Source organism: Condylura cristata, unplaced genomic scaffold (genome assembly GCF_000260355.1).
Source record: "Condylura cristata isolate star-nosed mole 26May11 unplaced genomic scaffold, ConCri1.0 scaffold00037, whole genome shotgun sequence".
NCBI classification, from domain to species: Eukaryota; Metazoa; Chordata; class Mammalia; order Eulipotyphla; family Talpidae; genus Condylura; species Condylura cristata.
The window spans coordinates 3,991,845-4,019,190 of NW_004567138.1; the positions used below are offsets into that span (position 1 = coordinate 3,991,845).

The 27,346-nt window shown below is 42.6% G+C and overlaps 1 protein-coding gene across 1 annotated transcript in view; it reads right to left on the bottom strand.

The window, feature by feature from the left end:
- The window catches only part of KIF13A (kinesin family member 13A), a 196,887-nt gene that overhangs the window by 84,392 nt on the left and 85,149 nt on the right, over positions 1 to 27,346 (bottom strand). The window contains exon 3 of the mRNA XM_012732923.1: positions 14,406 to 14,466. Within this exon, the coding sequence (XP_012588377.1) occupies positions 14,406 to 14,466 (61 nt within the window). The remainder of the gene's footprint in view (positions 1 to 14,405; positions 14,467 to 27,346) is intronic.

A 27,346-nucleotide genomic window follows, 5' to 3' on the forward strand; every position in this document is an offset into this window, starting at 1 on the left:
TACACAGAGACCTGACTTCCTTTTGTACAGCTGCATAGTACTTTACTGGGGAGGCCTGCCACAGATGAATCAATCCCCTGCTGGGCATTTCTGTGATTTCTTTATTTTGCCTTTCAATTTTGCTTTCCATGCGTGGCATTTTATGCTTAGACTGATGACTGGAGAACAGATGTGCTTGTACTAGGTGAAGGGACACACGCAGCTGTAAACTGACGACCTGTTGTTAAATCCTCTCCATATCCGCAGCAGTATTCTGTACTCCCACTGGCAAGCTGTTTTCCTAGCGATTCACTAGTGATGTAAGAGACCAAACCTTAGGATTTAGTCTGCTCTGGAAGGCGAGAAATGATATTTTAGTGTAGTTTTAACTTGCATTTATTTTTGCACAAGTGAAAAAACACATCTTTTCAGACACCGAAGGACCAGTGCTATGGTTCCTCTGTTTCATAACCTTTGCCCATTTTTCTTGCGGGTGGTAGACTCTTTCCAAAGCGTGGACACTTGCTAAACATGAAGGAGATGGGCCCTTGTTCATTTCCTTTGGTTTGGCTTATGCTACTGATTGTCATGCAATTTTAAAATTTTCTTTTTTAAAAAATTTAAGATAAGCCTATTAAAAATTTTTTTGGGGCCCTCCCTGGTGGTGCAGCAGGTTAAAGCACAACACTAAGAAGCTTAAGCCACTTCCGCATGAGTTCGATCGCCGCCTGCCCCGGAGGTGACCACATGGCGCGGCAGACCTCTCCTGACCCGCCCGCTGCTCCCCTCAGCAGTGTACTTCGTCGATCTGCCTGTTCTGCTCCCCACTCTGTCTCTGGTGAAGCTTCTCGCTGCCCCTGAGCCTCTGGCCTGTACCCCAGTTCTGTATGCACAAAATAAAAATAAATCTTAAAAAAAATTTTTTTTTGGATCATTGTTTATTTTGGGGCAGTATTTGCTTTCTTCTCTCAGTGTCAGCCCATCATTCTCCACCACCACAGCTCCCCTGTGCACCATCACCACTGTCCCTTGTGGTCCTCCCTCCCCTGTTTGGACCCTTCTTCCTCCCTGTCCCCTGCTGGTGCCTCAGATCAATGGTCAGCCTGTGAGTTGTGCCTTCTTTCTGACCCTCTGTCTGGTTTCCCTACATCCACTCATGAGTGAGACCATCTGATAGTTTCCTTCTTCCTTCTGACGTATTTTGCAGAATATGTGACTTTTAGAATGGGTGTAACCACCGTTTTCCTAAGTACACAGGTTTGCAACGAGACTACTTAAAGGTGTGTGCACGTTTGCATGTGTGAACGTACAAATGCTCCCATATGCTCTGAGAAGAATGAGATGATGTTCAAATTATCATCCACTAAACATGTCCTTCCGAAATCCCTGTTACGTTATGGCTACGGATGAGAGTCTTGTGCTCTCTAGCGAGTCTCTGAGCCACCCTGTTGCTGGTCTCCCACGCACACCCATCCTTGTCTTCCTGACATTTTCTCAAAGGACCTTCCGTATCCCACATGTACTCCCACACCCATTCTAAAAGGCAAGCCTTCAGCCCAGAGCCGAGCCCTGCAACACAGAAGACTGGAATTAAACTGGGCCTGTGCTCAGTTCTGAGAAAACCGAGGATGGCTCAGCCAGACCCAAGCTCCACGGGAAGGTGTATAAAGCACTGCTTCCTGGGTACCAGGGCCAGGGATGGGGTGGGGCAAGGCGACTGACCCTCCCCCTTGGATAAACACCCCCAGGAAAAGAGACGGTGATGCCACAGGCATGGTACTGAAGACTTGGCTAGCTCCAACATTCTGACCGTAATTCCTGATTTCAATTCATACTTAGTAATCTGAAAAAAATCACTTGTGTTGATGGAAGGATGCAATTGTGGAGAGAGACTGTGGTCAAAGAGCGGGTCAGGGCTACCGAGAGGCTGATGTGACAGGCAGTGAAAAGTGGTATTTTAGGTTCCCGCTCCCGATGTCCAGCAGGTTGGAATTGGGAGGAATTACTTCCCTGGTGTTCTTTCAGGGGCAAGTCATACCTGTTGGTCTTTCCTCGGCAGGTATTTGAAATCATAATGGATTTATGCTATGTCAAGTAGGGAGGGGGGAAGCCAAAAACAGATCTACTAAAACTGCATGCAAAATAAAACAAACGATCAAAGAATTCCTCAGGACATAAAAAATACAAGAATAAATTTCAGTTTAGACTGTGTCCAAATTCCTGCAAGTACTAAAAGAATATGAATTGACCTTTTACATTTGTATGCTTTTATTATTTATGTTACAAAGGAGGAAAAGTATCTTGACCAGTGGCTCTGTTTGCAGCACACAATCTATTGATATCACTGAATCTTTGCAATCTCTGCTCATGGTAAGTATGGATTGTGATGGGGAAGGAGACAGGGGTTCTGAGCACAGAAATGAATTTATATAGCTCTACTTACCTCTGAGAGGCAAGTCACCTGCCCAGATCACACCAGGGGCGAGAAGCAGGACTTACACCTACTCATACCAACTCCTGAACACAGAGGCTCATGCCCATTGGTCACCGGGCACAGGCTGGCTACCACAGGTCTCAGCTGCTCCTTCCTCAGGCCCCCAGGGTATTTTCTGCAAACTTCTAGTATTCACACTGCCCATGTATATTTTTGCTACAATTTGATGGTGAGCTTTGAAAAGAGGAATTGCCGCCATCTTCGTGGAGGGCAGGGCATAAGGAGGACACTCTTATTTACTAAATTATCCCTGTGTCCCGACACAGCTGTTCACAGACCAAAGGATATTCAACCAGGGACCCCTTATCTCACTGGTGATGTTTGAGGCATCAGAATATTGGTTGTTGCACTTAAGAACAATTGTTTAATTGTCCTCAGCTTTACACTTCAAAGTATGACTGTTTTTGAAATTTTGATGAGCCCCCAAACACCACAGTGGCCTTTGTTCACCAAGGCACTGGGATGTGAATAGATGTGTCAAAATAACATGTGTCTACTAATTACATAATTTTGGTAAAAATTACAGGGTATGCTTTTACTGAATTCTGAACACACCCCCCACACACACACACAACCTCCTGAACTGTAGAAACAAAATATGTTATCAAAAATCATCTCTTTGATTTCCAATAAATATAAATTCTTTTCAAAAAGTCGTGTCCTTTTAGGCCCTCCCTGGTGGTACAACAGGTTAAATTGCAGAACTGTAAAGCAATCCGTAGTCACTGCTGCATGAGTTTGATCCCTGGCCAGGGAGCTGACCCACATGGCCAGCAGACCTCTCCTGTCCACTGTCTCCCTCAGCAGTGTACAGTTCAGTCGACCTGCCTGTTCTGCTCCCCAACTTCTTTGGTGAATCATCTCACTCTATCTCCATCATGATACCTCTGGCCTGTTCCCCAATTCATATATGCATAAATAAATAAATCTTTAAAAAAGTCAAGTTCTTTTAGAAATTTATTGCTACACTTTGCAGAATATAATTCAGAATTATCATACTTGGTGAAGTTTTAGCTTTAATGAGGAGAGGAAAATATTCTGGGAAATACAAAATATTATTCAAAAAGGTAGAAGACAAGACAATATTGTGTTCTGGAAAATAATTTTTCTCCTTTCTAGCTGGAAACAATTATCCTGAAACACAATTTGTAAAAGTGTAAGTACAAAAAAGAATTGTAAAGTTCATGTATTTTTAACAAGTCTAAGCGAGGCTGGATTCTAAAGAGACCAAAATACACTTTATCACTATGACTTTATGCTTCAGGGGAAACTTACTCTTTTAAGAAATAATGAACACTTTTCCACCTGCACAAAGACACATCAACATTAACACTTTTTAATAATTGCTTTGCTTCCTGTTGTAAACGTAACTCGTGTAATCAGTTGCTCGTAAGGATATTAGATTATTTCTGTTTTCGTTTTTCTGCAATACTTAGTCTCACATATTTATCTTAAATTTTCCATTGACTTTACTGGGCGAAATTCTAAAAACTCAAGTTACGAAGGTGTCTCGCAACACAAGATCTTTTTACTAAACCCTCAGCAACACTGGTTGTTTTTGGTTTCTGACTAAAATCAATCAATAGCCTCATTTTGTTAAATTAAAAATTTCCTTTCCTTAGTTTATTGCCCATTTGTATTATTTCTCTAGTGAACTATTTGTGTCCTGTTTCTCTGGTTAAATCAATTGGTTTTAATCACTGATTTTTTTATTATTATTTTCAACCTATTCATTATATACTAAGGACACTAACCTTTGATTTGTCATTCAGTGTAAATTTTTTTTCAAGTCTCATTTATCTTCTGGTCTTACCTTGTTTGCTGTCTTACAAAGGTTCTTGTCTCTCCTCTTTTCCTAAGATTGTTGTCTATGGTGTATGGGGCATTTCTAGAATCCTTTTTGACTATTATTACCCTAAATTCTACAGGTATTTATCCTCGTTTTCTTCTAGTGTTCCTGTTTCTGTCCTTTACGTTTTTATTGTCAGGTGTGAACTCTAGTCCTTACTAGCTATGTGGCAGTGGGCAGGTTTTTGGTCAATAACGCAGCTACCTGACAGGGCTGGGGCATGGTTTAATAAGGCCCAAAGCATAGCACTTGTAACAATTCGTGGGCAGTATAAATCTGTAATAGCCATTATTAATCTCATCTCTTACAGCTGTAATCATTTGTAATTAACTTTGGTGTATAGAAGGAGGTAATCATCTATTCTTTTTTTTAAAATAGTTCTTTGCATCTTTGCCACAATTCTTTGAGGCAATCTAATTACAAAAAGAAAAGATATCTATTCTGGGGGGGGGGGAAGTTAAGGCATTGCTTATGACTACTTTTCTGTTTTTGTTTTTTTTTTTAAAGATTTATTTATATATGTATACAGAATTAGAGTACAAGTCAGAGGCTCAGGGGTGATGAGAGGCTTCACCAGAGACAGAGTGGGAAGCAGAACAGGCAGATCAATGAAGTACACCACTGAGGGGGAGCAGTGGGCAGGCCATGCCATGTGGTCACCTCTGGGACTGGGGATTGAACTTGCATTGAAGTGGTTGCGGCCAGCTTGCAGTGCTGCATCCTAACCCATAGGGCCACCAGGGAGGGCCTATGACTACTATTCTACCTCCCCTAGAGATCCCACTTTAAAAATTCTACCACCTCTCACATATAAGGGGGGGGGTATGCGCGCATGTGTGTGTTGAGGCATGATGAGACAAAAAAGGAAGCTCAGCATCCTCTGGAACAGCACCTGAGACCCGTGTTGCCAGTGAAGGAAAAATATTTACTATTCTTTGATACCACTAGGATATCTCAGAAAGGTATGTGGGGGGAAGGGACCTCACAGCGTAAATCAAGTCAAAAGACCTGAGAATGGAGCCATATTCTCTGCAGTCCCCCTTATTCTATTTCAGCACCTCCAGCTGCATGTGTCCCTGGCGAGGCGACCCTTGACTAATTCTTGGTTCTGTGACATTCGGCCACCACTGGCACAATATCAAAGTATTAAAAAGGCCGGGCTGTCAACCAAAGTCTAAAAATACACTGCTGACTTCACACAGCCCTCTGTCCACACAGGACCTGCTCTCCACCACACTGGATGAAGGCCACATTCTGGAACAAAGAAATACAGTAACTATCAAAGATGCCTTCGTGGGCTAGTAAGGGAAGGCTGGTTAATCCCCCCCACCCACCCCGCGCCCCCCGCCAAAAAAAAGGACGCTTTTTCATTTTTGTATTGTTGATTTCTATTTTTTTGAAACTAAAAACAACTTTTCAACTGATTTGTTTAAAATTTATTTTCTTACATCATTATTCATTTGTAGACAGTATTTGCTCTCTGGTCAGCTTGCAACTTTTGGTGTCTTTATTTTTTTAACACAGCTGTCCACTTTTCAGCATGGGAGAAAATGACTTGCCAACTGCTTTTCAAATCTCAGTTCACCAAAAAAATCAAGCTGATTATGTTTGGTTGGTGGGAATCAGGGAATCCATGACAGAGCGCATCTCCCCATCCTAAATGTTTCCTAAATACAGTTCAAACTCAAACAGCACAAAGTGCTGCTCATCTGGGGGAATGCACCAGAAGCCCTGTGGGGAGCAGGAGGGTCTGTGAGCATTTGTTCCTGCACAGACGAACCCAGCCAAGCCCAGTGCTGTCAGACCAAGGATGCTGCGGCTCCTGCACAGATGCCAGCTGCACATGTGGGAATCCACAGGGCAAGTCTGACCTCACTTGGTAATAACCATGACCAAGATGCCAACCTCTTCTGTGAGGTTTGTGACTCGACCTATGATTGTGTGGGCACGTCTTAAAATACAGGCATGCCCAAAGCAACCCATAACACCGTTTCAGAACAATAGGGAGGCGCCCCGATGGAGTTTCTGCAAGTCATAGACCAGTCACCCCACCCTGAGCTTTGAAAAGTAACACCCCAAGCCTCCACACTTGGGCACAATGGGTCCCTGCTGGGAATAGCAGCAATGAACTCAAAGCTGTCAGGCGCGCGTGCATTGGGAGGTGAGTAACAACTGGCAATTCTCTCCTTAGAGAAGGGTCTGGACAGCACAGCACATCAGAGGAGAAGCTAGGAATTGAAGGGAAGACGGGCATTTCATACACAGGGCTAACATCTGGCTCCTGAAAAGGTGAAGGGAGGAAGAGTCATAGTGACTATGTTCTAGGAACTGGGAGAACAAGATAGAAGCACATGGACTCCTGCCCCCCGTCTTCCTTACAACCTGCATGTCGCAAGCAATTTCACAGTGTTTAACTCATTGTGGTTGACTCAAACACTTCATACAACAATGCAAGGCTGTGTGGTTGACTCAAACACTTTGGACAGCAATACAAGGCTGGGCAGGACACAGGGACAGAATATTGCTCTTTTTTTTTTTTTTTTTTTTTTTGACAAAGCAACAAGGAAAGGGATTAAAGGTGTTTAACACCATCAATAATTTTATCAGTTTTAACAGCTCCAGTCTTTCCTTCTTTTCCCATCTCTTTTCTCTTTGCAGTTAGAGTGAAAAAAAAAAATTGGCTGAGTTTAATATTTGTGATATGGAGTTTGTGGGCTTGCTCATTTGTGAGGGTGTTTTTCTACTTCTAAATGGGCCTCTGGCCATAGCGAATTGGATGAGTCTGGGACTGGCAAGGCGCCCAGCTACAGATCAGAGCACCTGGACAGTGCAAGACCAGACAGGCGCTTCATACACACCCGGAGGGCTGAGGAATGCCAGCCACCCAAGGTTCCCGAAACCCCCCCCTCAAACAGCGCGATTCCCTGAAACTTGTATGCAGTGAAATGACCAAAATGACAGGGAGCAGATAAACGAGCCAATGCTTTAAGACTTGGCTTGACAACACCATAGATTTCCTATTCAATTAATTGCAGAAGTGTGCCACTTCAGGAGGGGTCCTAGAAGGAGGAGCCCCAGAACCTGGGCCATGAGGAAATGGTAGAACACTGGGCCACTTTCCAGAGGCATCGAAGGCCAGAGCTCCATGGCCCTGGGGTCTTCTGCCACATGGCCTGGGCAGGTCCATCAAGCAGTGGTGCTGGGCCAGTCGTGGGCTGCCAGAGAACTCAGCTCTTTCTTGCTGCCCAATAAAGTAATTGACTCACTGAGGGGGTGTCAGGTACACCCCACTCAAGGATGAAAGAAGAAAAGAAGTCCCTTTGCTGGAGAACTGTCTGAAGGAGAATGTATTTTAGAGTGAGTCAGGAGGGTGTTGTTCCATAAAGTAACTGCTGAGAAAGTAAACATTCTTCATTCCTACCTACTTCACAGAAGCGGGCTTGACTCAGTATCTGACGGTGGGTTGCACCATGTTGACACCCCTAGGGGGAGGTTAGAACAAAACCCAAACCAAACACTAGCACATTCACCACTCTAGACAATTTCTGACGGGAGGGAGAAGGCGTGAGGTTATTCCTGGCTAGGTGCCAACGAGAAAACAACAATATGATTCCCTTACGCACACTCTTTTGGGGACGGATGAGACGGGAGCTTGGAACTGCAATAAAATCTTACAAACTTTACTGGAAGAAAGTCCACATTAACCACTGTGTTCAGCTCTCATCCAGGAAAGAGGGACTTCTCTGAACCTCAGTTGCCTCATCTGTAAAATGGGCATGATGACAGTTTCTCCCTGACTCATGAGTTTCAATGAAATGATCTGCTACGTTGCCTGGAGCCTTGTGCTCAAAACTCCTGTCTATTGTTATTACCCCCTCTAAATCATTTCTCTTGATTACATTAAATGATGTCTCTGGATGTCAAATATTCTAAGGAACAGATCTGGGTAAAGGAGGAAAGTGTGGAGGAGGCGGGGTTGAGTGGGATAAAACTTAGGGGAGTAGAGGTGAGAATGAAGAGAGAAATATGCACATCCTTTTTAATGTAACATTAGCTTAGTTTGTGGACTTCAAGGAAAGCTTTCATAACTGACATCCACATATCCAGCTCTGCGAATATCCCCTTTCACCTGTAAAGCACACTGAGGTGGGCCAACTGCATGCTCAGCCACCACAGCTAACACGCTCCTCACTGGTCTCCCACCAGCCCACTTATGTTCTTACAAAGTGCCAGTTGCGCATGCTCCTAAGCTGGCAGATGCCAGTCGCCTTTTCTGTAATTACATAATTTAATTAATAAATGCAAAAAGAGGCCCGATTCTAAGAACACTAAGCGATGTGCTTAGTAACAACTTGATAAATATGATACGGTCAAAATTAACTAATAATAGAATTGAGAGAGCTTGTAAAAAGACTGGACAAGAAAATAAAAATCTAGCAGGATTCTGCAGATTGTTATACTAAGTGTCTTTTTTTCATTAAGATTTATTTTTATTTGTTTATGTATAAAAGAGCTGGGGTCTAGGTGCAGAGTGCAGGGGGCGAGAGGATTCACCAGAGACAGAGTGGGGAACAGAACAGGCAGACTGACTGACTACACTGTTGAAGGGAGAGGTGGGTGAGACAGGAGAGGTCTGCTGCACCATGTGGGTCAGCTCCTTGGCCGGGGATCGAACTCACGCTATGTGGCTGCAGTTAACTTTACATGCTGAGACTTTAACTTCTGTGCCACCAGGCAGGCTCTGTCATTTAGGATGGCATGCTACATTTATTTTATTTTTTTAATTTTATTTATTGATGCACACAGAACTGGGGTACAGGCCAGAGGTGCAGGGGCGGTGAGAGGATTCACCAGAAACAGTGGGGAGCAGAACAGGCTGACTGATGAAGTACACTGCTGAGGGGAGCAGCGGACAGGTCAGGAGAGGTCTGCCGCGCCATGTGGGTCACCTCCAGAGCGGGGGTCACACTCATGCTGAGGTGGCTTTATCTTCTTAGTATTGCGCTTTAACCTGCTGTGCCACCAGGGAAGGCCCGGCATGCCACATTTATAATGAACCTAATAAACCTCAGTGAACAATTACTGCTTCTCATAACTATAGGAAAAACTACAGTTCTGATAAACCTAATACTACCAATGATCAAGTATTTACTCTGCACAAGATGCCCATTGAGTGCTTCAACTGCACTTTCATTTATAACTGAACGGCAGAATAATAAGCCAACACAATATGCTGAAATAAATCATTTGGAACTCTCCTTTAAAAAAAAAAAAAAAAAAAAAAAGAGGCCAACAAAAACCTTGGCCCTAATTTGGCTACTGTCAGCTTTTCGGAAGTAAATTTTGATGCACAAGTGTTCTCTCTCCTTACAACTCTTGCTTCAACTAAACAATGTAAAACAAACCATTTCTACCTGTGAGCACATAAAAGCTCCTGTCACGGAAACAGCCACAGCCCCGAGCGCAGGCCCCATCTGTCCTTTCATAGGACAAAGCCACATGAGCAGAACAGGAGTCAGGTGAGCAACATTTCCTTTGAATTGCAGGGTATCAGCAATGCCTGAAAACACAGGCTTCAGCACAATCTGAGCTACATGCCATATGGTGAGAGCTGTTACATAACTTTAAGTTAACAGCTGAAGTCCTCTGACTAGGAGGTGATCATGTCCACACTGCCAAACTGATTATAAATTTTGCTATTAAGGTTTATAGAAAAAAGGCTTGTAAAAAGATCCCCCCCAGCCCCTCTTCAAGAAAAAAAACTGAAACCAAGGTTACTGGAAGTCAGTGTTGTTTACCAACATGATATATTTTAGGGATCAATGGAAGAATGTCCAACTCATTGTTGAGATGGTCTTAACTGCAATCAGTGGCGATTTAATAAACACATTTTCAGAGATCTCCTCTATGTTATGATGCTTATGTTTATCATTATTTATTAGGATGTAGTAACTCGAGAACACTGAAAGCGGACCTATGCTTCTATGTATACGCACAGACCCGAAGAAACAAGTGCACGGAGCAGGGAGAGAAGGCGCCGTGGTACTGAATTTGGGTGCCTCATTCTGCAGGTCACTTCTGTGTTTCTCCCGCCTAGCACAGGGTTTTTCCTTTCCTTTAAGACTCAAATTTTTCTACCAGATAAGCACTCTTCCCATGACCATCCAACCAAAGGTTATAAGAAGAGGAGAGAAAGGCCTCCCTGGTGGCACAGGAGTTAAAGTCTCAGCCACTGCGGCCCGAGTTTGATCCTCAATCAGGGAACTGACCCACATGGCACAGCAGACCTCTCCTGATCCGCTTGCTGCTCCCCTCAGCAGTATATTTTAGTAGATCTGCCTGTTCTGTGCCCCACTCTGTCTCTGGTGAATCCTCTCACACATATCTACCACTTCTGGCCTACCCACCCCAGTTCTTGTATGCATAAAAAAGTAAAAATAAATATTTAAATCAAAAAAAGAAGAGGAGAGTATATATAAAGGAAAATGTCTCAATAAGAGTCAATGCAATTCAAATGGTTTAACAAACAAGGCTTTGATTGGCCTCTGAAAAGTCTACAGAACTGCTCTGTGGTCAGCATAAAATGGCTGATTGATGTTTCATCAGAAAGCTGGAGATCTGAGAGCATTCCAGGCCACAGCTCCTCCTTCCATAGATAGAAACAGAACCCCCCTCTTTAGGAGCTGATAGCAAAACCAGGTCCTATAAATTCCAGTATAATATATTTGTTCTCCCTTCCTACTGCCACAGCGGCACTGATACAGATGAGGATAAATAGGAAGTCAGTTTTTCCTACATGCCAACTAAGGGCTCAGGGACTTTACATGAGAGGGCCAGTTAGTCCTCAAATCAAGCCTATGAGCTCAGAACTTCTGCTACCCTTATTGAAGGTCTGCAGAAACAGAAGCGTGGCAGGATTCAGTAAGTCACCAACTTACACAGACGGTGAGAGTAAGGACCAGAGGCAGGTGGTCTGATTTAAGGGTCCACATTTTTTCATCCTGCTGCAATGAATGCCATTACAAATAATACATACTATAGAATTAAAATAATTTTGAGTCAAAAGTTTGAGAGTGGGTACTCTCACCACAGCTTCTAAGAAACGGCAAAACATAAATGGAAAATTTAACGTTTTGATACATGGCATGAAACTCAGCTCTGCTTCTCTCTGCTGTCTCAAGCTACACACAATCTCTCTCATTCTCTTTGGCTCCCAACTTTTGAGAGCTGTCTTGAGAGCTCTTACTCTGCATCAATGATGCCATTATTCATTGAGCCTGACAAATAGGTCGATTTCAGGAAATATGTGCTTTCCCCTTCTCCATTTCCTTTATTTCCCATCAGAGAATGAATGCCTCTATCTTAACGTCTCTATTCACAAGGAAGAAGGAATTGCGATTTTTAAATGAAAAGGAATCAAATTAGTATGAAAGCCAGCTAATCTGCTTATGTATTTATTAGGCAGGTCATTTATAATGGCTGCAAACAAAACTGAGAGAATAGCAAGCAAAAGTTTTAATTTTTGCTACAGTATTTGTGTAACAATAAGGCTACCTAAAGAGTAAGAGAACTTCCTCCCAAATTTTGAAACAGACCATAGTTCCATGAGCAGAAAGAATCCTGTTATAAGGCTAACTAAAATGAGGTATTTGAGTGATCCTGGAAATGACAGTTTAGTGAGTTCTCTCGCTGTCATTATCTTTTTGACCATTTCTGAATATATTATTGGCAATGAAAAGCCACAGAAATCCTGAGCTCCAATTAAATTTTATCACCTGTCCTTAAAGTACTTATGGTTAAAAAATTTTGTTACATGTCCAGGCGCAGAAGGCGAGAATGAATTCTATGGGAATAGTGGCATGTATGGTTATAGAAGATGTGGAAAAGAAAAACGATCTTCCTTAAGCACTACTTTGACCATATCACTACAAAAGTCTGTTGTGTTTTTTTCTCCATATTGGTGGGAATTGGCTGCATCTAGGTTTTAGATTTTCCTGTAATCCAACTTCAAAAAACCTGCCGGCCCCACTGCACATTCCCCCAAGATTCACATTCTGCTCAGACCACTGCTACAGCCCTATCTCTGCATCTTCCCAGGACTAAGACAAATGCAAAAACATTTGGGGGCACCTTTCATTCATTCATTTATCAGCACATCCCACTGCCTACTTCACCCTTACTTATACATATGAGATAGAGGTGACCACCTCCATGAGTTCCAGAAAAGAAACGGTAGCTCTGATTAAGGACATTGTCAGAAAGAACCCATGCAGGGTCCTGAGACTCAACCCCACTTGCTTCACGCCAAGTCCATTCATTTTCTGGATGCCCTGTTCTCATGGCTGGCCCCTCTCCCTCTCGTCTATGCCCCGTGGGCTAAGCCTGTGCCCAGTGTCCCCATGCCTGGTTTCCGTCCCAGCTCCTCTATGATGACTTCCCAGACAACTTCAGTCTTTTCAGACTTTGATTCCATGGGTTTTCGTTAGCTTCACTTAAACCCTGTAAAATTTAGATTTTAACTAAAATTATCTCTAAATGCACACTGTTGTATTCTTTTGATAATGCATTCTTTTACTTTTCAACTTAGTTTTTAACTTCTCAAGGACTTCTGAGGCCGCACACAGTCGAGATTTCATGAATACTTAAGAAACTATTCTGAGACTTTCTGGCCTCATGAGTTGTAAAACAGGAATGAGTCGCACTGGCTGGGACAGAGAATGGGTGTTAAGGCACAATGGAGCAGAGGGTAAGAAGGGAACACTGGGATTATTTAAAGGACATGAAATGTAGTCCAAGGAGTACAGATTTTATCTGTAACTGATGCGGAGTCCTTGAAAGCATTTGAGAATTACAAGGAAAGAGTTCTGTCTGGAAGACATATTTGCTGTATTTGAATAACATCAATTGAACAAAGATTGGGCTTTGGGTGGCCATGCCATTTGTCCTCATGTATTACTGTCATGAGGAAATGTTTTACTTTTGCTGTTTATTTAAATCAGAAAGCACACAACCAGCTCCCAAACACACACAGTGCTAACAGGTTGTTACAGAGTCTGTAGAATTTATTCTCTAAGCTCCCAAAAGGCTGATAAAAAGACTAATTACAACCATCATTAAGAACACTAAGGCCATTCACGTTAACAAAACATTGCTGAAGCTGCAGGAATGATATTTGGCAAGAATGGCATACTTTCCTCAGGTGAGCAACTGAAGGAATTTCCCTAGTTCAAGACAGTTAACTGTTGGAAAGAGTAATCAATAAACAAAATTCATACAATTAACTTTCTTCTACCTTCTAATCTTTTAAGACTTACGTCTTATTTCCATCTTCCTCTCAGTATTTTCCTTTAACTGAATAGGAAAGTCATTCAACAGGTACTCTTAATGGTAGTATTACGCAGAAAACACTCAAAACTAAATATTTAAGAACATGTGGACCTCTCCAGCACAGCAGGAATCAGACTACCTCCAATAAAACAAATGCTCCTCTTGGGAGTTAAAGCAATTGGGATTAACTCAAGGAAGTTACCTATAACACGAATGATAAAATTAGCACCCGTTTGAGGAATAAAGTGCCTCAAGAAGAGAACTAGCAAAATGTGGGACCAGAAGGCAATGCTTCCCGAGCAATGTAGAGCTGCGGACGGCTTGGAATGAGTCCTGGAAACCGCTGGCACCTGTGCTTAGCTTCCATAAACACCTGCACCTTCCCTCTGAGTGTGACAAGGACAGGCAGGGCCAAATGACCCCCTTCTTCATGGGAGAACACACCACGGCCATTTGAGACTTGAGGTGCCTGCTCCTTGTCTCTGAAGCCCTGACACTCCTCTCCTTACAGATGAAGAACCTAAAGCCTAATGAGGTTTAAGAAACAAAGACGACAATCCATGGCTTCCTACCATCTGGCAGAGCCAGATCCTGAAATCAGATCTTATTGCCTTCAAAACCCACCTGTCAGCATTGGAAAGAAGGAATGTGAATTTTATGGGAAAAACAGAACTCCAGAATAATTAAAGAAAACAGACCAAATAGGAGAAGAAGCCAGAAGCCCAATCATCAAATGCAGAGAGCGAGCCAACTTACCAGCATATTTTGTAGTGTTAGATTCATCCATAGACCAAAAGCAGTAGTCAAAGGCAAATACCTGAATGAAAGAACAACATATTAAATAAATTTCTATGAGTAAGTCATATAAAAAAAGAAATCATTGAAGGTAAATGTATTGCTGTTGTCTGAGTAAAATAAAAACCCATTCTAAGGTTTGGTGATCTGTTAACCCTTAAGCTTCATGCACATTAAATTGATGGTTCTCTCCCTCTCTTAGAATAAGCTATATATGCAAATTGCTATTTATCTATCAAACATCTTAACCAATTTTTAAAAAAGATTTATTTATTTATGCATGTAAGAGGCATAGGCCAGAGGTGTGGGGGGCAGGGGCGGGGGTGAAAGGATTCACCAGAGAGGGCAGCAGAACAGGCAGACCTACTGAAGTACACTGCTGAGGGGAGCAGCGGGTGAGACAGGAGAGGTCTGCTGCGCCATGTGGGTCAGCTCCCTGGCTGGGGACCGAGCTTGTGCTGCAGTGGCTGCATATAGCTTCATAGTGCTGTGCATAGCTTCACAGGGCTAAGCTTTAGCCTGGTGCACCACTAGGAAGTGCCTGTTAATTTTTTTTAATGACATTTTTTAATTTGGTGAGGGGAAAAAAAAAGAACTTCTCTCCCAGGTTCACAGTTCCAGCATCTGCAGATACCCCTGGCTGGAAGCCTGAGGATTTTCATGCAAGTCTAAGGGCAATCAATGTTGATTTAAGCCACTTCTAGCTTTCCATGATGCCATCATTTCTAGCATAACTGAAATTCTAAACTGCCCCATTTCCATTTTCGACTCCATCCCTGGTTGAGCATGTAACCTTGGGCTGACCACAGTTAATAAATCAAGAATTTGCTCTCGAATGCATTCATTTTCTGGACATTACTGAATGCCTGTTATGCTTCCTCCATAAGGGCTGTTACTGAAGCCTTGTTTCTTATGCACATCTTATCACTGCTCACATTCTGGCCATTATTCTCAAGTGGGTAGGGTAACGTTCCCCCAACGTGTGCTTCAAGAATAGTAGTTTTATGATGGGCCATGAAAAAAATGAAATCATGTTGGACAGAGTATACATTTTGTCCTGTCCAAAAAATTCAATGCAATTTTCAATGTCAGAGGCTCTGAAAAGCCCTCCAGCAAAGAAACCATTGACTTGTTTAACCTATTTCTGTCCTCAATAATTTGTGAGGAGATCGTTGCTTGAAAACCACCTACCAACAAGCCTTGTTTACTGGTTCTCAGCATCCTACCCCTTAGCAAAGTGGGGTCAAGATGACTCAGCCGCTTTCCTAAGTTCACAGTAGCCCTTTTCCTCTTGCACTCCAAGAACAAACTTCCCACAGACAAAGACCATTTAATGCTTAATCACTTCCAAGAGACCTTAAGCACTGAGCAAACAGATCCTAAACTCTGTGGCTTGGCATCTGCTTCCAGCCCATGTTCTCCGCCTTCCTTAGGCTTTACCTGGACTTGTCCATCCATACTTTGGATTTACTAAGTGTAATTCCACCTCTGTCCATGTTCTGTTCATTTCCACTACTTGAAAATGTTTCATACCCCTAAATGTTTCATATATATATATATGTATATATATATATGTATGTATGTATGTATGTATAATATATGTATATATTTATATACATATATCTATACTCTATCTATATATATCTATAGCTGTATCTATATATGTGTGTATATATAGATATATATACATCTACAGATAGTCTATATATATAGATATAGTTTTATCTATCTTTATATTTCTCTAGCTATAATCTAAGTATCTATAGCTATATCTATATATGTATCCATAGAGATATATAGATACATAGAGGTATATATCGATATAGTTATATATGTCTGTCTATACAGAGATATATAGAGAGAGATATGTAGAGTCTCTCTCTCTATAGATAGACAGACAGACATATCTACAGATAGACAGAGAAATCTTCCAGGAAGCATTCCTTACTTAACTCCAAAGAAATTAACTTTCTCTTCTTTGAAATCTCACTAAACTGTTTAGTTCTCTTTTTGTGACAACTATCCTAATTATTCTACTTTCATTATTCATGTATATGATCTGTGTATGTTTACTCTCCACCGACAGATTAAGTCCCTTGAAAGCAGGATCCGTGCCAGAACTAATTCATATTTGTGTTCTAGAGTGCTCATAGTCCTCGCTTTCCCTATTTACTGAATGATTAATGATATCTGCACCAAAACCTTCCAAGAAAGCATGTACTTTCTACATCCTCAAAAGACACAATTATGCTCTGAATAGCTTCAGTATTATATTTAATGCTTTAAAAACTGATGCAGGAATATACAATGCACACAACCTACATCATCAATCTCAAACCCCAATTCAATTTTGCTACTTACATAAACATTCACTCTGGTCTCACATAAATGGAGCTTCAGATGAACAGCCATGAAACAACAGTTCCAGCCAACAGAGTGTAGAATATTTACTGCACTCAAGGGCTCCACCAGCAACTCAAGAGACCACACAGGCGTAATCCAGTTATTCTTCCTGCCTCGAGGCAGGACTGAACTTCAACACTTCTCCGGAGAGATGAAGATCTGCCTTGTTTTTAAACATTTCCAGAAAAGGAGATTCCACAATCTTCCTTTAATTGTATCTAATAATGCTTAATGCTCATTCCCAGGACATTTTCCTTTCTTTTGGCCCTAAGTCAACTCTTATTTTAAACTGCCAATACAGGCTATTTTCAATTTCTACTGTATCTTTATTGTTTTCCTCTAGAGTCCTATGAATTTCCCTTAGTAGTTGCTATATACACAGCGAAATGCTAATTTACATCCTATACATTAATTTTCATACTGCCTAAAGCTCACTTCTATGCTTGCTATTTTTTTAAAAAGATTTATTTATGCATACAGAACTGTGGTACAGGCCAGAGGTGCAGGGGTGGTGAAAGGATTCACTAGAGACAGAGCTGGGAGCAGAATAGGCCGACTAACAAAGTACACTGCTGAGGGGAGCAGCCGGCGGGTCAGAAGAGGTCTGCCGCGCCATGTGGGTCACCTCCGAGGCAGGCGAGGACCGAACTCATACGGAAGTGGCTTTAGCTTCTTAGTGCTGTGCTTTAACCTGCTGTGCCACCAGGGAGGGCCCAATGCTTGCTACTTTATATACAAAGTGAGAAAGCTAGATATTTATATTTGAAATTAAAAAAAAAATCCATCCCAAATTTTGAGGCTCTCTCAGTAGCCATGATTCCAAATTCTATGCCAACTTCCACTTATTAACAAGTAAACTTTAATAGATTAAAGTTGGTTTTGTTTATCAAAAAGGAAAATAAAATATTTTCATTTTAAGTACCTGCCCACCTAAAACTCAGACAAATGTTAAAAACAAGCAGAGGAGAAAAGGGCCTGGCTGTGCTGGTAGATACCACTATTCTTTGCTTGCCAAGTACCAGCCTACTCCACCACCCCACCCATCTGAATTATGCCTTGAATTTTAGAACCTTTGATCGGACACATTTGAGAATGCTCAGTTCTCAAAACAGCAGTGGGGTATGTTGTTATTTCACCAGTCAGGGCTTTCTCTAAAACTCCAAGCCATTCAGTGTACAAATTCATGCTATAGTTCTTTTCTTCAATGCGCATTACAAGTGATCCTCCCTTCTCTGAATTCTGTGATACCTTGGAACTCACAAAGCACAGGGTCATATTTGATCCTATTTATGTCTTAGTTCTTCTACGTGGGTCTTACTTCCATCTAATTGTCACTGGGGTACAGGGATTATGTGTCTAGTAGCTCAGAATGCTTGGTCAGCACGCCAGATGGAGCGGTTCTTTCTGTCGCATGTGTTCAGTACACAGGTATAATACCAAAGGAGCTGGAATGCAGACAAGAAGAAAAGGATGTGAGAACTGCTAGGAGTGATCAGTTCAAGGAGCAAGATGCATGCCCCTTTACTGTCAGATGCATATTTTAGGGGAACTTAGTTACCACAATGATCACTAGAAGAGCGCCGGGACTCCGGGACTCCCCTTCAGCATCATCAGCGCAAGGCTCAGTTGATAAGAGAGTGATCACATTGTGCCTAATTTGTTACAATTTGTTTGACTGCTGCTAAAACAATTATTTGCTATGACTGTTGCTAAAACAGTTTTAAAGGTGTTTTTCTTTTGTCGTAGGTAGCCCAATCATTTCCTTTGCAATCTTGTTATCCTGCAAATAAACTATTTACATTCTATCTTGTTTTCACGACCCAAAATTCTTTTTTAATTGTAATTAAATTATAATCACAAAAGGTTTATAACAAAAGGATGCATGATTTCCCTAGGGTTTATACAAAGGTCTAAATTTTCCAATACACACTCAAATGACATTTCAAGAGATTAAAAATATTTTTTTTTCTTGAGTGTTATTCCTTGGAAATTGACCACATCAAATAAAAGGAAAACTTTCTTCTATCAAAGCAACAAACAAACTTAAATTTTCTTTTTTAAAAATTTCCTAAATGCTTATTTAATCCATTCATTATGAAGTCACTAGTACATTAATTGGAGTCAGAGAGACAAAAGGACTTCCAAATACAGCTAAGTAAAAAAACACATCAAATTTGGAAAGCGACTATCAACTTCATATTCATCAATGTCCATCAACACTGTGAACATTTTCTGTGAAGACATCCATACCTTCCAAGCACCTACAACAAAAGCACAGATATTTCTCAGTTGTTTTCAAAATCAGAAAGTCGCTGTCTTCATTGTTTTCAATAAAATGTGACCCACTGTCTCAGAATCCCACTCCTTCCTTAGCTGCAACTCATACCAGTGTTTAATTCCCTGCGGTTTGCTGCACACATCTGCTCCACCTTCATCATTCTCTAAAAATGTTAGCTTTGCATCTTTATGAACCACCGAACATCTAGTTAAGTTACCACAAGATGTTTTTTAATAAAGGCAAACATGTTGAGTGAGTTTCAGGACGAAGAGTTAAGACGCAGTGTAGGGCAAACCCACTCTTATCTGAAAGTCAGATCTCTGCTGGCATTTCAGCAAAATTCAATTTACATTTCTAAAACATGATGGAAATTATGTTCTATGTTCCTTGAAAAACTAGAAAACATCTGTATTCTAAGAAAACTGGACCGGCAATTATGTTCCTCATCCATAAAAACCAACTAAGAGAACACTCTTGATTTTTATTTCATTATCATTTCATTTTTCCTCCCTTAGAGACATGCTTTCATAAAATGAAATATGCCCTCATAAAATGTTTAATCTAGCAAGCAGCCAACTATTATTTATATGCCATCCCTCTTAGCTTTAAGTGTGATAGGGAACTTATGTATCCATAGGCATGTTTTTTGTCTTCTCCTAATAGAAGCTTGTCATCTAGTTTAAGAGGGCAACAAATAATTATTCTTAGGGTTGGAAAATGTATTTTTTTCCAAAATTACTAACTCTTGTACCTCTCCAGGCAGACTAACCCAGTACTCATGTCAAGAAAGTTTAATTGTATGTGAAGAATTTCTGAACATATCAGATTATTTTTGGAAGTGAGTCTAAGACCATTTCCCTTTCATTGTCTTTTTCTTGAAACCTCTCAAGGTTATTGAAAATACCATTCCTTTAGAAAACCTTTCTTTTTTAAAAAAGATTTATTTATTTATGCATACAGAACTGGGGTACAGGCCAGAGGTACAGGGGTAGTAAGAGAATTCACTAGAGTGGGGAGCAAAGCAGGCCGACTGATGAAGTACACTGCTGAGGGGAGCAGTGGGCGCATCAGGAGAGGTCTGCCACGCCATGTGGGTCACCTCTAGGGCTGGGGATTGAACTCATGCTGAAGTGGCTTTAGCTTCTTAGTGCTGTGCTTTAACCTGCTGCCCCACCAGAGAGGGCCCTAGAAAACCTTTCTTAAGGGTACTTATTATTATGAATTTTATACCTGTATGATGAGATTCAGAGGGGAAGAGGGGAGAGGAATTCCCTTCGTTTGGCTATATTACATCCTAAGTGGACAAAACTCAGGGTTTCTTAATGATTTTATTGCTCATAACGTCACTAAACAAAACAACCCAAGAATTGACTTTCTAAAGAACTTCTTAATAAATTATCTTTTAATTTAAATGATCTTATGAGTCTGTTTCCGTGTGGTAGCTGCTTAAAATAGAACATAGGATTGAGTGAGACTCCTTCAGCTTTCAGCAACACTGTGGCACAGAAGATAGCAACACCTCCCTCAACAATGAAGAAACAAGGCTGGGGTCACCCTACAAACATTAGCATCTTGGCTGCCTACCTCTTTCCTAAGAAGACAGGAGCAAGTTTCCGTATCCATCTCTATATGAGATCAAGAGTCAGCCACCTCTATATTCTGAGAACTGCCAGCAATGACCAGGAATTTTCTGGCTGTATGAAGAAGCACAGTGGGAACTCCAGGGGAACAAACAGAGTGCAGATATATAAGGGAATCCCTCTTTCCCACAATCCCGGCTTCTCCTCCTCTCCCTGCTCAGGAAGGTACAACTCATTCTTCAAGGCCTGCCCAAAATCCATCTCCTCGAATGCTTCTTACACTTCCTGTCTATAAAGGATTTACCCCATCTGCCATGCTTTCTCAGTTGCTAGTGCCATCTCTCATAATACACACTCTAAATAACTGCACGTATTGCATGAAGTTAGAATTCTGGGCTGAAACAAAATTACCTACTAATGCAATGTTTGGTACATGGTAGTAACTCAGTAGAAGGCAGCTACTGTGATTAGTACCAACAGTGCATACATGGGCTTCTCTCTCCAGTTAACAGCACATAAGAGTTAACAGTACCTATAGCCAACACTTATGGAAGGTTTATTATGTAGTGGGAACATTCTAAGTGTTCTGATAGTCTCATCAAGTTGGGTGGTCTCCTGCATCAGGCGCTGTGCTAATCCATTTACTTCCTGCAGGTAGAGACACAGTAAATAGATGCTTAGTGAAGTCATTTTTGCAGTTGTTGGGTTCACTCTGGGAAAAGTTTCACCAGGGCTTCCCTTTCTCCAGCACTGGTGAGTTTCTCAGGTGAGTTTCTCCATGACATAGAGAAATTAGTTGTATCCAAAGGAGCAGGTTTATTATAAAAGGGAGAGAAGAGTAAAGGACCCTTGCATAGACATGGGGGGCAGAAAGAGCTGCTCTCTTGGGCAGGTTTGCAGAGAGAGGCCTGAATGATCGCAGGTGGGGGGGCCTTAGAGAGCGGCCTCCACTGAAGGAGGTCAGTGCAGAGAAGTCCCGGCATATTGCAGGTCACAGGCAGGCAGGAGGCTGCTGCCTTGCAGAGGGGGAGAGCTCGTGAAAAAATCACCTGCATAATCACAGGTGGGCAGAGGGCTGCTGCCCTGTGCTGGTGCTGAGACTGCCCTGATAGTCTTCTCTTTGGGAAGAGCCCACTCCTGTGTGGAGTGGCCCCTTTGCTGTTGATTTTGGGAAACTATGTAGAATTTGAAAGGGACCTGAGACTCTACAATGGCCCTCAACCTCCCCATCTCTACCTCTGGTCTGCGCCTCAATACACTGATAGTGTCTGACGCTTTGCCTAGGTCTGTGCAGCTCCAGTAACTGTAGTTCCGACAGCGAGGTTAACCCTATATTAATCTCTCTGCCCCCAGCTCTGGCTCCTGGCATTCTGTGAGCCAGGCTTCTGTTCTTGTTGCGCCTCCTTTCCAACTTTTCTAATCTTATACTCTATCACTTATTATCAAAGAGAAAAAAGGGAAAAGGTAACAAAGGCCAAGTGGTCATGAGCGAAGAGTTAAAGAGTTGGCTGAAGTTTGTCAAAACCATGGATGCAAAGCACACTACTCCCTTATTCCCAATTCCCGAGTCAAAAGGGCTTCTCTGGGGGGGGGGGGGGGGGTGGTGTCCACTCTCTGTGAACTTGCTTCGCTCTACACAAAGGTGTGTGTTCTGCTCTCATTGTATACTGTCAATAGCATGTCATCGGCAGACCCAGCTGCTACTAACAGCCTGTTCTGGCCACTATGTACTCGGAAGACTGAGCCCCAGTTCTCTCCATAAACCCCTATTTCTCCCATTTTAGAATTCCTGGTTTGCCTGTGTCCTGTTGCGTGGTTACTTTTCCTGCTGTCAGTTTGAAGACTACAATATGAAACACATGTGCTAAATTTGTTCCCTTTTCACACTGTGTTATGAGAACCCAGTCAGATCAAAAACAACTGAAGTACTATATTTCATGTCAGGTCTAAATTTTCCTTTTCATGTCAAGTTTCAACACTTTTCTCTCTCATCTTTTTTTCCCCCTCTTACTATCATAGATGTGAAGAGACATTAAAAAATGAACTTCATTGATCAAGCAGAAGCTGGGTTGCGAATGAAAGGAAAGCCCAACACTTGAAGGTCTGTCTGATCACCAGACCCATCTTCACCACTATTTGTGGCAAAGCAGTTTTGCCTGCGTTAGCTGCAGCCTGTCTGACCACACCTATTCCCGTACCAATGGAGTGCCAGAATGATCCCTTGCTCCCCACAGACTCTACCTTCCCATCAGAGCCATCAAGGATCTGCTGTCTTTTTGTAGCATGTCCATAATGCACACAAAACAATGGCCTCAATTACACCATCAACAGTGGCTGACTATGAAGACCTCAAAGCCAGTCAACAGCATAAGGTGTTTTCCCTGATCTCAGGGAATTCACAATCTGTTGGAGGAAACCACTGTGCACTCGGAATTCCTCAGGGCGGTGGGGAAGCTACCTCTTCAAAGAGTGAATTCACCTTCACGTCAGCTTAGTAAGCATTTGCTGAGGAGTTACTACCGTGAGCTAGTTAGAAAAGACGTGAGTCCTCCCACTTGTAAAAATCTCATAGTCTATTAGAGGGAAGTAAACAAAAGCATGAACGAGTGTGCCACGTATAAGTAGTAAAGACTTCAGCCAAAATACGAAGATGGGTGGGGAGGCGGTGGGAAGGCAGGCTCGAGAAGGAGCTTTGAGAAGGCAGAATGTGGACTGTATTTTGAAAGATAATTGTTGAATATTCAAGGAGGAAAGATTTTCCAGGCATAAGGTAGAGCTGGCAAGCCACAGACATCAGGTGTTGCAGATGAATGAGGAGCATGCAAAGAGCAGTGGGCAGGGGAAGGAAGAGAAAAAAGAAGGCTGCGGACAGATCATGTAAAACGATGTGTGTTCACAGGAAGCCTGGAATTGGGTGTGGTGGCCAATGACAAGCTCCCGTTTCCACTTTGGAAAGATCACTGCAGCAGCGATGTGGAAGGTGTCTCCCATGCCCGTCTTCCGAAACGACAAAAGACAAAGAGGTCAACAGATAAACTATCATCCTGATAAAAGTTTCTAATATGAAGGTTCAGTGGGGGTGGAGAGAGCTAGGATGAGTAGTTATTCTTTTTTCTTCTGAAGAACTGTACTAATCCACTCTAGCTATTTAGTGTCCATGTTTGCAGCCACGTTTTATATGTTATATATATGTATATGTATGTATGTATGTATGTATGTATGTATGTATGTATGTATGTATGTATGTATGTATGTATGTATGTATGTATGTATATGCATGTATATATTTAGACAACTGCTTGGGGAGAAGCCAGTCAACAGGCAAACAGGGGCTAGAGCTGGACCAAACATTACCATGATCTCTCAGCCACAGACGGCACAAAGGAAACGTGGACAGGAGGGCTAACGAGAAGTAGGCTTAATGCATAGGTGCTGACTCAGCAGATTTACGTCCCAAGGGTGAGCCCGGTCACCCTTGTGTACAGGGGCTTGTGTACATTTTCAGGTTCTAGGTGGGTCTGCACTGGCAGCTGTACATGGCCAGACATGACGTGGCTACATACCAAGAAGTGAGTTGTATAGTTGTGCACCAAGGATCGTGAGTAAATAGTCCATAGTCATGGGGTCCCCCCTGGTCCATTCTGCCTCATGGCTGTACGTGGTCTAACTTGAAGCAAGATTCATCCCAGGGACTAAGCTGCATACCAGGAACTGAGAGAAAGGTTGATATTAAGGTGCCCAAGGTCTCCAAGCTTCGCTCAGGCCCCCACACTTCAAGATAACTGGCCTCAAAGTGAGTATCTGACTTGGGAGTTTTGATTTGGAAGCCAGTCAAACCCAGTCTTTCCCTCATAACTATAATGACTGAAAGGACCTTCTCTAATGACACCATAAAATCTAGGCCATGTTGAGATCATGTTTGTAATCATGTTGACAAGTGACACAGATGCACTGATCTGCAGGAAGAGAGGGAAGAGAAGGGACACATGGGAGGACAGACACAGTGGGGGGACGGGAACCCCAGCCTTCTTGTCCTTGTTTCCAGACTCTCATTTGACACTTCCCCAAGTTTTGCTAGTAGGTCAATTTTATGGTTCATCTAATTTGAGTTGCGGATACTTTTAACTTTTAGAAGAATACCAAGGACGCTAGGAAGAAACACATGAGAGATGTTAAAAGGAAGAAAAAGACCTCGGCTTGGTCACCTTTTGAACAGGGATCTAAAGAAAGGGTGTGAATATCCACAATACTGTGGGAAAAGGCACTGTAAGGAAAAGACCATTAAGACCCTTCAGCTTTTCAGCAAATTTGAAAACAGGAAATCTTAGATTCACATTGCAATAGGGAGCAGAGCTTTCAGTTAACCTTGCGAACAAGAACACAAGTGCTGTGTCTCCACTCTCTCCAATCCTCCATCCCTTCACCTTCCATCTTTTATGCTTCAGTTTTAAAACCTGCTTTGCTGGTGGCTGAGGCCAGGTGTGAGAACATAATAAATGCACAATCTGAGGTATTTCTGGTTCTTTCATGTTCGGATCATGTCTTGTCAAAAAGACTAGTCACCAAAAAAGCTGCCAAAAACACCTTCAAAAGGTATTAAGTTGGGGGGTGCCTCAAGGGGTTAAGTTGAAGCACTATGAAGCTAGTGGCAGCCACTGCAGCATGAGCTCAATTCCCTGCCAGGGAGCTGACCCACATGGCTGGCAGACCTCTCCTGACCTGCCCGCTGCTCTGCTCAGCATTATTTCAGTAGATCTGCCTGTTCTGCTCCCCATTCTTTCCCTGTTGAATCCTCTCAAGAACTGAACCCCAGTTCTTGTATGCATAAAAAATAAATATTTATTAATTTTTAAAAAACGTAGTAAAAGTTGGTTCTCCTTAAATGCAGAATACGGCTTCAACTAAAGCAGCCCAAAGCATGCAATGTCTAAGCAAGTACCACGTGCTCATATACTCCTACCTTTTATATCTAATAAATCAGTATTGCTGCTCATTAAAAAGGAAACAGCGTGGGATGAATGGGTAGAGGGTCAATGATAGTGGGACTGGCCACAGAACCAGAGAGGTGAGCGCTGGGTGGGGTATACACATATGAGGTAACACTGTACCCTAAAACTTTTATAAGTTAAATCAGTACATTTTAATAACAGTTAATAAACAGACGGAAAACAACACCACCCAGACTGAACCTGAGTCATTCAAATTCAAACTTCCTAACCAAGTCCCTACCTCCTATTCTGTCACCCACAATTGCACCTGGCCTGGTGATCCCGCACAGAGGAGGGGGCTGGGTGACCCCAAAGGGCCCAGATCACTAGAGATGAAAGGACCCGAGAGTGATTCAAGGCTTGCAAACACTTAAGTTGCAGTCAGATCCAACTGGAAGGTTGGCTGAGAACTGTCTCTCCTAGGGATGACTCAGGCTCAGAGGTGGGGGTGGGTTGCATGACATTGCCTCTGCTCCAGGAGGCGCTCGCTGTCTTGGATTTGCAGATGGATCAAGGCCAAGAGAGAGGGAGATGGCGCCTATCTTTCCTGGGGGTGAATCAGGAAATCTGGCTAGCTGCATCTTTAGGCATTTAGAGGTACAGAGTCCTAGTGTAGCAACTGGCTCTGAACAAAGCCAGGGAGAAGGAAAGGGGGAGAGGAAGAGAAAGTTTACAACCACATGGCCCTTTGGTTCTAAGGCTTCTACATTTTTTGGATTTTTTTTTTTTTTTTGATACAAGAGCTGGGTATACAAGAGCCAGAGGCGGGGGTGCGGTGGCGGGGAAGGGAGCAGGGAGCAGAACAGGCAGATCTACTGAAATCCACTGCTGAGGAGAGCAGCAGGTGACACGAGAGGCCTGCTGTGCTGCCGTGCAGGTCAGCTCCCTGGCAGGGATGCAGGCTCTACAGGTGGGGATAGTGCTAAGACTTAACCCCTAGGCCACCAGGGAGGCCCTTGAGAATATTTTTTTTTAAAAGATTTATTTATGTATTCATACAGAACTGGGGTACAGGCCAGAGATGCAGAGGGTGAGAAGATTCACTAGAGACTTGGGAATATTTTTACAAACAGGGCTTAGAATGACAAGGTGTGGCAGGTCCCTCTTCCGAACTGCTTGCTACCCTTGCTGGAAGCGGCTCACACATCCCTCTTGCTACTTGCATGACCCATCGAGCCTCTAGGCGAGAGAGCATTTCTGACCTACACATAGGCAACTTGCTTCAGCCAATTAAATGTGGACAAAGATTTGGTATTCAGAACAGCAACTTCAAGAGATGACCACGTGGTTATCTTTCTGTTCCCCTCTGCACAGTAACAGCAAGTCACAGCGGGCACCGTTTCTTCAGGATGGGGCCCAGACTGAGTCACCAGGTGTGGAGCCCCAGCGGACCTCAGCTGCCACAGCAGAGCAATGAGCCTTGGTGTCTCCAGGCCCTGGCACAACCTGGCATAATGGGCACCTAAGACCGGCGACCCCATGTCCTCCACCCTACTTGCAATCATATTCGCACCTCACATGCATAGTTCTAATATGTAGCTTTTAACCCAAAAATCCAAAATGATTCTTCACAACCTCACCATTCATGTCTCCCAAACCCTGCATAATCTATGTCATTTTTTTAGTTTAATACCCAACTTTCTTTCAAATACT